General features: G+C 37.0%; 1 protein-coding gene across 6 annotated transcripts in view; it reads left to right on the top strand.

Annotated features, from left to right (window-relative positions):
* gatad2b (GATA zinc finger domain containing 2B) overlaps positions 1–14,640 on the top strand; it is a 277,061-nt gene extending 262,421 nt beyond the window's left edge. For all 6 annotated transcript variants that reach the window (XM_039752811.1, XM_039752806.1, XM_039752827.1 and 3 more), the window contains exon 11: positions 14,172–14,640. In XM_039752811.1, the coding sequence (XP_039608745.1) occupies positions 14,172–14,308 (137 nt within the window). In that variant the 3' untranslated portion in view covers positions 14,309–14,640. The remainder of the gene's footprint in view (positions 1–14,171) is intronic.
* The last annotated feature ends 510 nt before the right edge of the window (positions 14,641–15,150 follow it).

Below are 15,150 nucleotides of genomic sequence, written 5' to 3'. Positions count from 1 at the left end.
TGCAGTAGATCCACTGGCGACTTCTCTCTGGCAAAAATATAGCGTAATGTATAAATGGGAAAAAAGTAACGAATCGAGTGTTGCCCAATGTAGTGAAGTAAGAGTAGTGTTTCTTCTTCACAAATGTACTCAAGTTAAAGTAAAAAGTATGGTGCAGTAAAACTACTCTTAGAAGTACAATTTTATTTTTACAAAGTTACTCAAGTAAATGTAACGGTGTAAATGTAACTCGTTACTACCCACCTCTGCCCTAATGTCAAGGCATGAGTGGACAGTTTGGTAGTCTGAAAAGTCTGGGACAACCAGTTTTTAACTCTAGACAACTAAACTACATATTCACGAGTCTAAGGTGCTACCATATGTTTCGGATCTTTGGTCCATACAGTATTTTCTTAACACTAGAATTACCAGAGCCTACAAAAAAACTCCCCCTTAAGTCCCACCTTAAATTGCTTCTCACCTCTCCGTCAGCGTCCTTTGTCTGTAAATGTGTTAATAAGCACCATACAGCAAGCTGCCTACTATCACATCCCCCCCCACCCTGCACAGTTTTCTCATCTCAAATCTGTTTACCTGCGTGTCAGTTGCTTAGAGTTGTTTAGAGTGAGAAGTCAAGCAAAATGACACCTTTTATAAATACCATATCGTTATTTGGAACACATGCATTTCATGTGTGTTCCATGTCTACAATGATCTATGCACAGTAAACACATCGTTAAAACAGAAACTTTTTCATGTTTTAGTAATAATTGACAAAATGTCAATTATTAAATTCTCAGTTTTTTATTTTTAATAAATTTTTAAAAACCTCAAGTAAACTTTTTTCATGTTGTCATTATGGGGTGTTGTGTGTAGAATTCTGAGGGAAAAAATGAATTTAATCCATTTTGGAATAAGGCTGTAACATAACAAAATGTGGAAAAAGTGATGCGCTGTGAATACTTTCCGGATGCACTGTACAAGTATAATAAAACAAATGCACTTTTATTGAAGACTATAACCAAAAGAAAAAAGAAAGCAAGTTACAGTAGGCGGTTGATGTGACAGCTTATGTGGTGCAATGCTAAGAACTGCTGATTTCCGTTTTGTGCTATATGTTATTTATTTGGATTTAGTTACTTACTTCCTGCAGCGTCAAGTCACAAGTACACTGCAGAGCTTCCTGTGTTTGAGCGACACGGGCATGCTAAAAAAAAATACACGTGTAATGCCACGAAAAGTGCACGCAGCCACTTCAGTTGGCAAGCATTGGTACGAGAACGCAGTCACAAGTACACTGCAGAGCTATAGCGCATCTTTATGTAAAAACAGCAGAGAATGAAACTGAATTAAAAAAAAAAACAAAGCTAACCTTTACAAGTATCCTACATTACGCCGGCTGTTACAGACTGAATTGAAATATATGTTTTTATTCTAAAATAGTAAGAATAAGAGCTGCTCAAAATGGAGTCGTTCGGGATCGAACTCGTGACCTTTTGATTCCCAGTCAGCAGTTGATACTGTTGCTCCACCGAGGCAGTCATAGTAAATGTGTGTCAATGTTGCATGCTGACGCAGCTTTTTTTTCTGCAGTTATATTTTTGAATAAAAGCGCACTTGTTCTGTTATATTTGTACCTTTTGTGAAAGTGTTTCCTTGATATTTGGACTTCGGGCTTCACACATTATACACTTCATGTCTACATTTTGTCAATTATTACTAAAGCATGAAAAATGTTTCTGTTTTAACGATGTGTTTACTGTGCATAGATCGTTGTAGACACGGAACACACATGAAATGCATGTGTTCCAAATAACGATATAGTATTTATAAAAGGTGTTATTTTGCTTGACTTCTCACTCTAAACAACTCTAAGAGCAACTGACATGCAGGTAAACAGACTTGAGCTGAGAAAACTGTGCAGGGTGGGTGGATGTGATAGTAGGCTGCTTGCTGTTTAGTGCTTATCCACACATTTACAGGACAAAGGATGCTGACGGAGAGGTGAGAAGCGATTTAAGGTGGGAAGGATCTACACGTTTTTTCATAGGCTCCGGTAATTCTAGTGTTAAAACAATTCAAAAGAAACAAAAATCTATATTTCATGCATGATCTTAACTTAAGTATCACTTTTAAAGACAGCTGCTTCTAGCACACCAGATTGTGTCATCCATCATTTAAAGCCTGGTTTATACTTAACACATCTTTGGTGGTTGCAAGGGCCACTCAACAAAAATTACCTATGACAAGGTTACATATTTGCATGTGCACATGTGGACATGGCATTTTGTATCCTAAATGGTGAATTTCAATGAGAGGCTGGTTTTATGGGTGCCAAAATAATGAATAAAGACCTTAATACAATGCAGTAGGTAATCAAAGTGCATGGCAGACACGCAGAAATACATGAAGTGCATCTTTTCCTTTGTAAGTCACCCACTCACAAGAATGTTTAACTTGCCCTCCCTTCGTTGCTTTTCGTTTAATAGATCTGACACCCCACCTTCTTTTCTATTCAGCAGTGTCTAACTTCCTCTGCTGTGATGTTTTTACTTCTGAGACACTGACAGTCATCTATTGACTAGGGAATTATCAACAAATTGATTGAGCAGGCCGCCTCAAGTATGTCGATGTTGAGACCCAGAACCTTTATTTTGGACACCTTAGAAACCAGGCAGGAGGAAGCTTCATCATAGAAAACTTTATTACTCTTTCAGCTTGTATTGAAAGACTCGCCTCGCCCTAAGAAAATACTGGCATTCAGCACATTTACCTTCACACAAAATACGTTCCAACATGCTGAGCGTTATTCCTTAGCAGTCGGCCAGTTACATGACAACATGCTCTCAGCTTTGTGCAGTGCCTTATTAAAGAAGAGCAGCTGCAGTTATCAGGAAATTACCAAGCAGCCTAAAAACCTTAATGCTTTATACAGATAAAATTCCATTACAACGAACTCCCATGGACCTAAAAAACATTTTATTATAACGAAAATTTCGTTGTAATGAGATTCTGTATTTGTTACTATAGTGCTTTCTTTAACTTGTGCCCAGGCGTTTGCAATCATTTCAATAGCTTCCTTTGTGTTAATTTTAATCTCCTCCTGCCTACAAGTTATGCTGACGAGAATTTTTCTCAGCATTTCCTTGCGATAATACACTTTCCCGAAGCACGATTGCAGCGTCTGTGAAGATTGTTTGTCCACTGCCGGGGCAGGGCAGGGCAAAAACAGGCTCATAGCGCTGCAGTGAAGTGACACAGAAGCAAATCATAAAAGATCAGGGTTGCTCTATAGGTCCCTGTCTTGCACCCCAAAACACGAGGCTGAGTCTCAGTACTTTAGGAAAAACAACTTTATTCAGCTTGAAACAGGAACGGCACACTTATTTATTGTAGCGTGATCTGCCACTCTGCTATACACAGACACAGCAGTCAGGCTGCATCACCCATCGATATCTTTTCTGTTTGCTTTGGTGGAGAGACGCAGCATAGCTGAGAGACGCAGAATATCTTTGAGCCAGCTGTTGCCCCGGCATCAGATAAACATTCTTCCATAGACGCGGAGATCGGACTTCGCGATGCCCTTCGGCGTGTCATCCAGTTAGGGGAGGTCCCAAGAGAGTTTGCAAACCTCACATTTTCTTGAATGAGTGCTGCATTAATAGGAATGTTTCTTGAATGAGCATCTCTGAACCACATAAAAACTGCTTTTTTGACATCTTCAATGGAGCATGTCACATACGTTTGCAACCCAAGATTTTTTTTTACTTTTTTTGCTCTGTCTTTCAAGAAAGTTGACAGTGTCAATAAAAGCTGCAAAAATGTAAAGTTTTTTTTCTAATTATGAACTTTTATCGTTTTTTTGTGTCTGCCGTTTCTATAGGAGGGTGACAATGAATTAAATTCCAGTGGATGTTTTTTAAATGTTAACGAGCAATAAGCAAAAGGTATCACTGAAAACCACAGGAAACAAAAAGGGCAAAAAAAAAAAGTACAAGGAAAGTTTGAAGAAAGAAAAAAAATTACAATGTTTCTGTTTGGAGATCATTGTGCGCAACCTGAGCTGAGGCCATAGAACTAACTGCTCTGTGGATGATTCATTCAGGCATTTCAAGGTCTTTTGGGCACTTCATCATAATGAAAGTATCTGCTGAATGTGTGGAAACTGTCGGGACCAGAAAAATACTTCGTTGTAAAGATATTTGTTACAACGGAATTTTACTTGTACTCAAAAGTCATACTCCACAAATATAAATGCATTTTGGACACAGATAGCGCTCATGCTTTGCATAGTGGTGTGCACGCAAGGTTTAACATACACAGTAGCTGCAGGTGCATAAAGCAGGATCAACCATGGGGAAAACATGTGCCAAAAGAAATCCCTCAGTCCAAAAGTTCGTTTTAAAAGATTTAGGGAAAATTCAAAGCAAATAATCCACTCAAGAATAAAGAGAAAAGTGTGTTACACACGTAGAATAAAAAGCAAAAAAAATGAGAAAAGGCATTTCTATAAACTTATCATTTCTTGTCAAACTTCAGTTTTTCTATACTTAAAGATGATATATTTCGTATTTAGTACGTTCTAACGTATGGCACTGCACATTTAATAGAGCATGTTAACTTTCACACTATTGAGCACGTAAGGCACGGTTTAAAACCGTGTGCCCACTATGCCTTACACGCGGCAAGGCAGATCACTAACTGAGACTGTTCTGTAGTCAGAGGGACAAAAAGTAGTTAGAATATACCAGTTTAATTCTACTTGTGGAGGTTTTAATAAACTCCCACTAACTACACTAATATTTAGGTAAACAATTAATATAGCTTAAATAACCAGCAAATAGCTCTTACATACACTCACCCAGTAGTGATGATATAGTGAAAGTGTTCAGCAAGCAAGAAGAGAAACGATAGCATTAGTTATAAAACAGCTTGGGTTTTGAGGGCAAGAATGTCAAAAGTTAATTGTACCCCCTTATCTTTTACTGCATTATAGGTAAGTAACTAATGCGCTTTGTTACAGATTTAACAAGGACCAGGCAAACAGTTCTGCTACTGCTTCAATGCCAGTTACAAGTGAAAGAAATCATAAATGTAAAGCAGTATTATGACAAAAACAAACGGAAAATAACTTTTCAATTACTGGACTAAAGTTCTGCAGTGAATTAAATATGGAGGATATTCTATTCTGTAAAGTAGCAATGACTACATTGAGGGGGGACTGCATCTCAGTCAAGTCAGAGAATGTACCAAACTGTATGCAAAGAGCAACCAGAAACCACACCTAAAAGCAGTTCTTTGTTTTCATGCAAAACTAATTTTAGGATTGAAAAGGTGAGAAAGCAAAGTAACATTAGACTGTTTACTATACTAGTCAGTCTGCAAGGGCTAACAAATGCAGATGCAATGCTCTGTCTTTTCATTAAGTGCACTACATCTTAGAAACAAAAATGTACAAAAAATACAGCAGGTAACTCTCTTCAATTGAGTGGGCTTACTAACATAAAGAACATTACCTAAATTATTCAACAGCTTTTTGATCACATGTGATGGCTTTAATGTTCCAACAATTCTTCTGTCACAAATTTTTAATTGTTCAGCCTTTATGAAAAGGTCATTAACTTTTCTAAATCAGTGGGCTGAAAACACTTCTTCATTTATGTATTCACAGAAAGGTATCTCATAAAGTAATAAGACGTTTACCAACCAATATGTGCTCTGGACTCCTATCATGAATGCTAGAGGTTGTGAAAATGCTCCTTTTACAGGCAAACTCTCTTCTTTAATAACATAAGGATATATTTAATGGTTCAAGCATGACAAATTTTAATGAAGTTGTATGCAAAGATCACTAGCTTCAGTCATCTAAAAGTCTATAACACTAAAATGACATATTGCACCTCAGAGTAACCCTGAATGTTAGATTCTCTCGTGATAAGATTATAAGTTTATTTGCTGGGGTCTAAATTAGGTTTGAAAATACAGCATTTCAGTTCATTTTTAATCAGACATTTTTGTGTACATTGAAAAAAGACCATGCATCAACATGAAATAATCCTTTAAAAATCATCTCTTTACCTTGTCTGCAAAGCTGGTAGTACAACAGATTACCATATGCTTTTACAATATGTCTGCCCCTGCAGATTCATTTGGAATTGTTTGGTTTAGGGCTAGGTTACAGCATATTAATGTATAATACTAATCTGACCACGGTGAAAAACTAGGGAAGGGAAAAGTTATCTGAATATATATGAGAGTGTTTCCTCACTGTTCATTATAATATGATGGCATGTCTTAAAACTACGCTTGCGTCAACTTGAAAATCTATAACGTTTAATTCAAAACCATATATTAGCTGTCCCCTTTTTAATCCTTCCACTAATGTAATGCAATTCTGACAGAATAAATTAAAAGTGAGTTTAAAAAAGCATTCTCTCTCAAAAGAGCAAATATGTAATGTGCGCTAGGCATATGTAATAATTTTTTTTTTTATTGATTTTATTAAAATCAAATAGCATTCCATACAAATAACTCAAGTTTAACAAAAAAAATATTTGAAGCAAATCAACCTCCACCCCTAAGGAAGAGAGCTAGACCAGCAGAGTAAAACTTAAAGCTAGTAAAAATAAGTACATAGATAAATTAATAAATGGAGTAAAAGAGGGGAGAGAACCTGCTTTCTCCATTTAAACGCTTATTCGAAAATGTTATTGATTAGATCCTGCCAAGTTTTAAAAAAGTTTTTTACAGATCCTCTAAAGTGCAAATTTGATTTTTTTTCCAGTTTCAAATAGTATGGAACCTCAGTTATCCACTGACACAGAATAGGAGAGTTAGGATTCTTCCAGTTGACCAAGATAAGTCTATGTGCCAGTAGTGTAATAAAAGCAATTACAATTTGTTTGTCCTTCTCCACTATAACCCATTCTGGGAGTATCCCAAACCCAGCTATTAGTGGATTAGGAGGGATTATGACACCAAGGCTGTCTGAAAGGCATTTAAAGATTTTGGTACAGAACATGTGGCCCAGTGAGGCTGAAACTTGATTGCAGTGTTCGCAGGTTGGATCTTATCCTAGAAACATTTTGGACAATTTTAAACGAGAGAGATGTGCTCAATGTATAATTTTGAATTGAATAATTCTATGTTTTGCGCTAGTGCTGGGCGGTATGACCAAAATTTAACATCACGGTATTTTTCAAAATTATACCGGTTTCATGGTATTCAACTGTATTTTTTTCCCATCCATGAGTGGATGTTAACCACATTTTCCACTGCAGTAGACTGGCTAAGAATAACCTATTCCACTGTCATAAGAATTGTACATTGTACAAAAAACATTTTAATGTGCACACAAGTATTAATACAGGTTTGCATGGCCCCATAAAGTGATAGTTTTCAAGGGGGTGGCACTTATGAAGAGAAGGAACCACATTGCATGACAGTTGCAGTCAAAATATAGAACCTTTTTATTGAACACATTTTGCAAACAACTTAAACTATAATTATGACAACATATTTACACCCATCCAAAGAGGCAATTGGACTTAGTAAATTATCCACAGTAAAATATCCAGAAGTGCTTGTCAAAAGTTGTATTGCACTGAACATGTCTTAGAAAAGAATAAATAGTGAGTATTTTTTGTAAATCAGCTACACTTTGTTAATGTTAACAATCTGTCCACTGAAACAATTAAGTGACTTTTTAAAAAACTTTACCATCATTAAACTGCATAATATTTAAACTTAATAAATCATAACAATAAAATAAATAATAGTGCATCTTCCAGTAATAATACTATTACTTCAAGGCATCAAGCCCAGGTACATTACACAGTATTCACCAAATAAAACAAGTGCAACTTGGTGATGACATCTTTACCAACTGAACCATCATTAAGGCAAACTGCATGAATATGGACCTTGCTTCAAGCTAGGCCAGCAGGAATGCACGGACTGGCTGTCTTTGTGAGACAGGTGCGCAAAGGTTGATTGTTGCAGTGAGACGCAATATGATTTGTACCTTGTGTCATCGTAAGTGTCAGTCACCTACAGGAACGTGTTCAGCACCACAATCAGCTGGGGACTAATCAGCTGATTCCAGTACTTCATTTTCGTTTTCAATCTCCATATTCAGATCACTTGTATTAAGATTGGAGTCCGACAAGTCAGAGTCCAATTCAGCGATAATACGCAAAAAGTCATCCACAGATTATTTTGCTTTGAGCATTCACTTTGATATCTCTTCACATGCCATTTTAGAAGCTGTTTGCTCTTCGCTACTCCCACACATGCAGGGAATTGAGGTCAAATTAATAAAACTAACTTTCCTTCTAGCAAAAGCGTATCGAAAAGTGCTGTAACAACAATATCACTGATCTCTATCGATCACTAGCTAGACTTAGGCATCTCACAACGTGGGACTTTCCGTCAATTTATTGTAATGCATCGCTCGGCCCACAGAAACGTTTGCTTGCCGCGCAACTTAAAAATTTATATTTCACACAGTTTTATATAAATTATCGTCTCGCTTTCGACATCGTAACTTTGAAAACCCTAAGTTGAACCATTGTAAGTAGGGGACTACCTGTACTGACTGATGATAGAGAGAACAGTAAACTGATTATACACACATTCATTGTACATTTCTTATTCTTTGGTATGTTTTTACTACCATTACTTAAAATAGTTTATTATTTTATTAACTATTACATACCTTTGTCTGTATGAAGCCTGTGTCCAAAGCATGTTTGCGGCTAAGGTGGTGCAGCAAATTGTTTGTGTTGCCACCTCTGGCAACAACTTTAGCTCAACAGCATTTACAGTAAATAGTTGTTTGGTCCACATCCGACCTTTTAAAACCAAAGTATCTCCAGACAACAGACACTGCTCCTTTATTCGGCAAAAGTTCTCTGTGTCATTATGTTCAACTTCATCGTCTTTTACAGCTTCAGTTTTGGAATGTTCTCTGTCCATTTTCACCATTCAATACCTCCACTAACACGTGTGTTTAGCAGTATAGCAGTGAAAAAGGTCCTCCCATAAACAGTTTCCTGCTACACCACGTTCCAAACATTGTTTAGGCTATTTAAACTGGTGTAAGAAAAATCCATATCATAACAAAAATAAAAAACGGTTTTCAGTATGAACCGGTATACCTCCCAGCACTAGTCAGGATGTTCGTTATTATCAAAAAAAAACATAAACACAAAATAAGTTCATCATCTGGCTACAAAGCATGATCCTTTTGTTAGATTATGAAACTTGGATAAGCTTTGCTATGACTCAGTGTCCCGAGTTTGGAACAAAGCTAAAGTTGATATTGAATACCCATGATCAATCAATCAATCAACATTTATTTATATAGCACATACTCATACAAAAAAAATGTAGCTCAAAGTGCTTTACAAAATGAATAGAAAAATAGAAGACACAATAAAAAATAAACATAAGCCAACATTAATTAACATAGAATAAGAGTAAGGTCCGATGGCCAGGGTGGACAGAAAAACAAAAAAAAACTCCAAAGGCTGGAGAAAAAAATAAAATCTGTAGGGGTTCCAGACCAAGAGACCGCCGAGTCCCCTCTGGGTAATCTACCTAACATAAGTCAAACAGCCCTCTTTGTATTTAGGGTTTTCATGGAAGGACCAATAAATAAAAATGATAAAATTATGGTTTTGGAGGTGCTTTTCTGCTTCAGGTTAAGGACAATTTGCTGTTAACCGTGAATTCCAAAATATACCAGAGAATGACTGAACAGAATTTGAACCTTCATGTGAAAAAGTAATTATGTTCCATGATTTGTTGTTTTATTTTTCAAAATATGTGGACATACCAAGTTTTTATTTTCATTTAAACAGTATCGTTAGATAAAGTTGATGTGATTGAAAATAAACAATAAAAGTGTGTCTTTGCAATAATTTGTTCAATGAAAAATTAACAAATAACACAACCTTGGAAATAACAGCTGGATTTGGCCCCTTTGGCAGAGTCAATCTCAAGTAGGCATTTCCTATAACTGTCTACCAGTCCCTGACATCATCATGGAAAAACATTTTTGCACTCCTCCATTCAGGACTGTTTCAGCTGGGAGATGTGTGATGAGTACCTTCCATGCACAGTCTGTTTCAATCCCCCCCTCAGCATCCCAGAGCCCTCCATTTCTTTCTTTGCATCTATTCTTTACAGAATATACTGGTATGTTTGGAGTCATTGTTATATTGCAGGGTCCACTTTTGGTTGAGCTTCAACCTTCTTACATAATTCTCAAGCATTCCCTAGTACAATGAAGAATTTATGAATTCTGTTATGTTGAGCTGCCCAGGCCCTGATGCAACAAAGTAGCCATACACCATGACAATGCTTAAAGTTAACATCAGAGTCTTCTGGTCAAATGCTGTTTTTGGTTTTCACCATACATATCTAGTTTTATTCTGATGATCTTTATGGCAGTAATGGTTTTCTTCTGTCCCACCTCCCATGTAGATCTAATGTGTGTACAGTAATCCCTCCTCGATCGATAGATAGATGAAAATCCACGAAGTAGAAACCATATGTTTGTATGATTATTTTTATATATTTTAAGCCCATATAAACTCTCCCATACTGTTAACATTATTAGAACCCTCTAGACATGAAATAACACCCTTTAGTCAAAAGTTTAAACTGTGCTCCATGACAAGACAGAGATGACGGTTCTTTCTCACAATTAAAAGAATGCAAACATATCATCCTCTTCAAACAATGCGTTTCAGGAGCAGAGAATGTCGGAGAGAGAGAGCGAGAGAAAAAGAAACAATCAAAAAATCAATACGTGCTTTTGGGGTTTTAAGTATGTTGAAGCACCGCGATAAAGCGCCATTTTGTAGAGGAGCGTCCGTATCCTCTAGGCAAACAGCCTCTGTGCAAACAGCCCCTTTGCTCACACGCCTTCCGTCAGGCAGAGAGAGTGAGAGAGACAGAGAAAAGCAAACAATCAAACACCGCGTGGGAAGCATATCGTATATCATTGAGGAGTTTTATTTAATACGTAATACATGTTCTGATTGGGTAGCTTCTAAGCCATCCGCCAATAGCATCCCTTGTATGAAATCAACTGGGCAAACAAACTGAGGAAGCATGTACCATAAATTAAGACACATTGTCCGCAGAAATTCGCGAACCAGCGAAAAATCCGTGATATATATTTAGTTATGCTTACATTTAAATCCGCGATGGAGTGAAGCCGCGAAAGTCGAAGCGCGATATAGCGAGGGATCACTATAGTCTCTTTTTAATGGCATGGACATGCACTTTGGCATCAGCAGTGATAAGGCTTACCTGTTCGTCTCATGATGAAATTGTGGGGTTCTTAGAGACTTTTTTCAGTTTTTTCATTGTTCTGCTCTTGGATTAAGCTTGATGGGAAAGCCTGGTCTGTACAAGTTGGAAGTTGTTTGAAATCTCCAGCACTTGATATTTCAGACAATGGGATGGCTGATTTTCAGTGGTTTAGAGATCATTTTAGACACTTACCAGACCCTAGCTCATCAAGAACCTTCTTTATGAAGGCATGAGAGAGCTCTTTTAACACTAGAATTACCAGAGCCTACGAAAAAACTCATGAATCCGGCCCACCTTAAATCCCTTCACACCCCTCTGTCAGCCTCTTTTGTCTAGTAAATGTGTCGATAAGCCCAAGCAGCCTGCTATACCATCCCTCCCACTGCCTCAGAACGAGCAGGAAGTTCTATCAGTTCCTGCCTTGATTGATTATCTGGGAGTGAGCTACCCAGAATTGTAAGGGGAAATAATTTGATGTGTAAATATGTAAACACATAGTTAAAACAAAAATGTTTTTCATGTTTTAGTAATAAGTGACAAAATGTAGACATGAACTGTATAATGTGTGAAGAATAAACACTTTCACAAAAGGTGCAAGTACAATACGACAGCTTCTGTGGTGCAGCGGTTAGATCTGCTGAGTTATAATCCAGAGGTGGTGAGTTCGAAACCATCTCCCCGCAAATTTATGGTTTTAAGTAGTGAGCTACTCATATTGTTAATATTATACAATAAAAACGTACATTTAATTTGTGTCCGTAAAAGCCGCTGTAAATTTCTAGCACTTGTAAAAGTTAGCGGGTTTTTTTTTTTTTTTCCACTTTTATTCTCTCAGTCACGATACACCACCCCCCGCCCCAGATCTGACGCGGTTACTTTTTTATCTGAAACTGGGAGTAACTGTAGATGTGAGCGGTGTTTTGAGACAGTTGAACTGGAAATACTCTGATCTGATAGGATAAAAGCTGACACACAAATGCTGGTGAATCTGCCTTCGTATCTGTCACTTGAAATTTTTTTTATTCAGTTTTATTGAGTGTTCTTGCTCACGCTGAATTATTATGTACCTTATGGTCCATGATGTCAATGCTGTACTGACAAAAAACACAGACACAGGTATATGCGATATTTTTAATAACTCATTTTATGACCTGTATAGTACATTTCAGAAAACATTGTGGCACTGATGCAACATTATTCATATTCATTTGCATGCCTTCTTGCGCTTGTAATCAGTGACCCCTTTTTTTTTTTTTTTTTCGATCTTGCCCATGCAGTCGCCACATTTTGGTGCACGGTACTGTTTCTTTTGTACTCCAGGACATGCAGAGGAAAGAATAGTACAGAGAGGTCAGTTCTGTGCTATATGCAATCATCAGATTCAAATGTTAACAGTTCCTACACACCCAAGGACTGTCCTTTCTACATTTACTAGATGTGTACCTGTTGCAGTATACACTGTTCTATCTGTGCTGTGGTTACTATTACACTGAAGGGGCTGGGGAAGCAGCGGTCTTGGAACAGAAGCTTGTCGATGTTGCATCCTCTTTTGCTTTCTCCATCGCCTTTTCTTGTAAGAAGCGATGACGAAGCTCCTCTGCAACGTGAGCCATGGACACTCTTTTCTCAGTGGCCCCTGTGCACATCTTGTATAGTACATGTGCGTTGATCGCCGCCAAGTCAAGGGGTGTTCTAGCACTAGCAACCTGTCACCTGCGTGTTCCTGCTCGCACTGAATAAGCTCACGCCTTCTGGTGCACAGTGTCAACGTAGCACCGGGCAGAAAAGAGACAAATGTATGTGACATTTTAAAGAAATCATTTTATGACTTGAATAGTACAAATCAGGAAACATCGTTGCACTAATGCAATATTATTTGAAAACGAACATTGGCTCTGGTAATTCTAGCGTTAATCTAGGCCTGGTGATACCACAACTTCAGCAACAAAAGAGCAAACCCAACTAAATATCTAAGGTTTAAATAAGACATTTTCCTGTGAGTTTTTACCATCTGGTGTTGTAATCATTTGCACCTGATCTGGTGTGTCTGATTCTTACTTTAGATATCTGAAAGAGTGATAAAAGTAGGGGTATACAATGTGGCATGATGTTATATCACCCTTGTCCATATATGCTGATTAAATCATGATAGGTCCACATAGGTAAAAAAAAAAAAAAATTCATGAGTTAAACTTATTTTTTTAACGTGACATTCACTGTGTTAAAATTAGAAGGGTATGTAGATCTTGCAAAAAGTTACGAAACAACTGAGCAAATCAACAGAAGTATTGCCCAAAATGAACACGTGCATATTTTTCAATTTCCTAACTCTGTGGCTAGATGTGAATCCTATTGAATTTCTGTCCTGGACAATAAAATAAACTGTAAATTCAAAAAAGCTCACAATTTATTTTGTAGAAATATGATGATATTCCTGATTTATTATCTGCAATTGAGTTAGACTTACTAGATATAGTATCATACATGCAAGGCTAAGAAGTAGGATTAGCTTGCATCTTATACAGGTTGTGAATTTTGTCCAATTTTTTTCGTCCACCTGTCTTTTACAATACTTTATCAGAGTTTGGAAAGATTCCAGGACTATTTACTTATACAAATATCTGTATATACAGTTTTTGGCAAATTAATTACTGAACATTCTGTGATTACTGTTACTGTTGCAGTGTGGATTTGGGTGACTTTGATCTCAAGTGTAATGTGTAATTATAATTACATTCTGTGGTATTAGCAGTGCCATATAATCTTTAAATCTGTGCTAAGTTAAACTTTAGATGTTTTTAATAAATTTAGAGCATGTTAAATCTTTTTCCTTGGCAAAACTTTGATCTTTTTTTTCCCCTTCCTAGGTGTGAACATTGCATACCTTAATGCTGCTGGAGTTGGAAGTCACAAAGCATCAAGTCTAGCTGACCGCCAGCGGGAGTATCTGCTGGACATGATCCCACCACGATCCATATCTCAGTCAATTAGTGGTCAGAAATAAAGCTAAAATCAGCCCATCACACGCACAAAACCCTGTCTAGTCCTGTCCCTCTCTTTCCTCCTTGCCGTCGCATGCAGTGCCTGTCAATGTGCCTAACAAAGTGGTAAAAAGAATAAAAACAGCGCAGACCTGTCAATGCAAGATAATAGTCCATTCTTATTATTATTATTACTGTCATCATCCTAATTCTTTTTCATTTTTTCTTGATTTCTGAATGGCTTTAATGAGGGGAAGTAGAATCATGCTTGAATACTGATCTAAAGCCAGAAAATTTATTGTAAATAAGGAGTAGATACCTTGTGATTTTGCAGTGATTTGTCTTTTTAAAAAAACAAAAAAAAAAGGAAAGAAAATCAAGGATCTGAAAGGTCCCCAGCTGGAGACTAGCCTGCCTCTACCAAATGCCTGTTCAAAGAAGTCATGGAGAAACACTTGGTACTTGTATCATGTTGTAAAAAGAAGACATTAAACAGTGATTTTTCACTGATGTGGGTGTTCTGGCATGACTCTAATCAATTAAAATTGTCACTGTTTTGTGGGAGAAATGGGTAGGCAGTGGAGTATATCTTGATTTTTATTTTTTTTTAACTGGTCTTGATGCACTAAAGAGTGTTTGTTTCTGCCAATTGTGTTGTTTATGGTGCTTTGTTTAATGTCTCTTTTGGGAGCAGCGTTGTATCTGAAAGGTACTTTTTCCTGAGACAATAAATATGAATATGTGTAAATTTATTAAAATGATACCAGGATATTGCAGGTGATTTAAAATATCTTGGTATTCCTTTTACAGGAGCACTTTGAAGAAAATAGCTATATCACAGTCTGTACCTATAAATCTTTCTCTC

This window comes from Polypterus senegalus, chromosome 1 (assembly GCF_016835505.1).
Source record: "Polypterus senegalus isolate Bchr_013 chromosome 1, ASM1683550v1, whole genome shotgun sequence".
Lineage (NCBI taxonomy): Eukaryota > Metazoa > Chordata > Cladistia > Polypteriformes > Polypteridae > Polypterus > Polypterus senegalus.
Note: the sequence above shows the minus strand (reverse complement) of the source record. Positions and strands in the feature narration are given on the sequence as shown.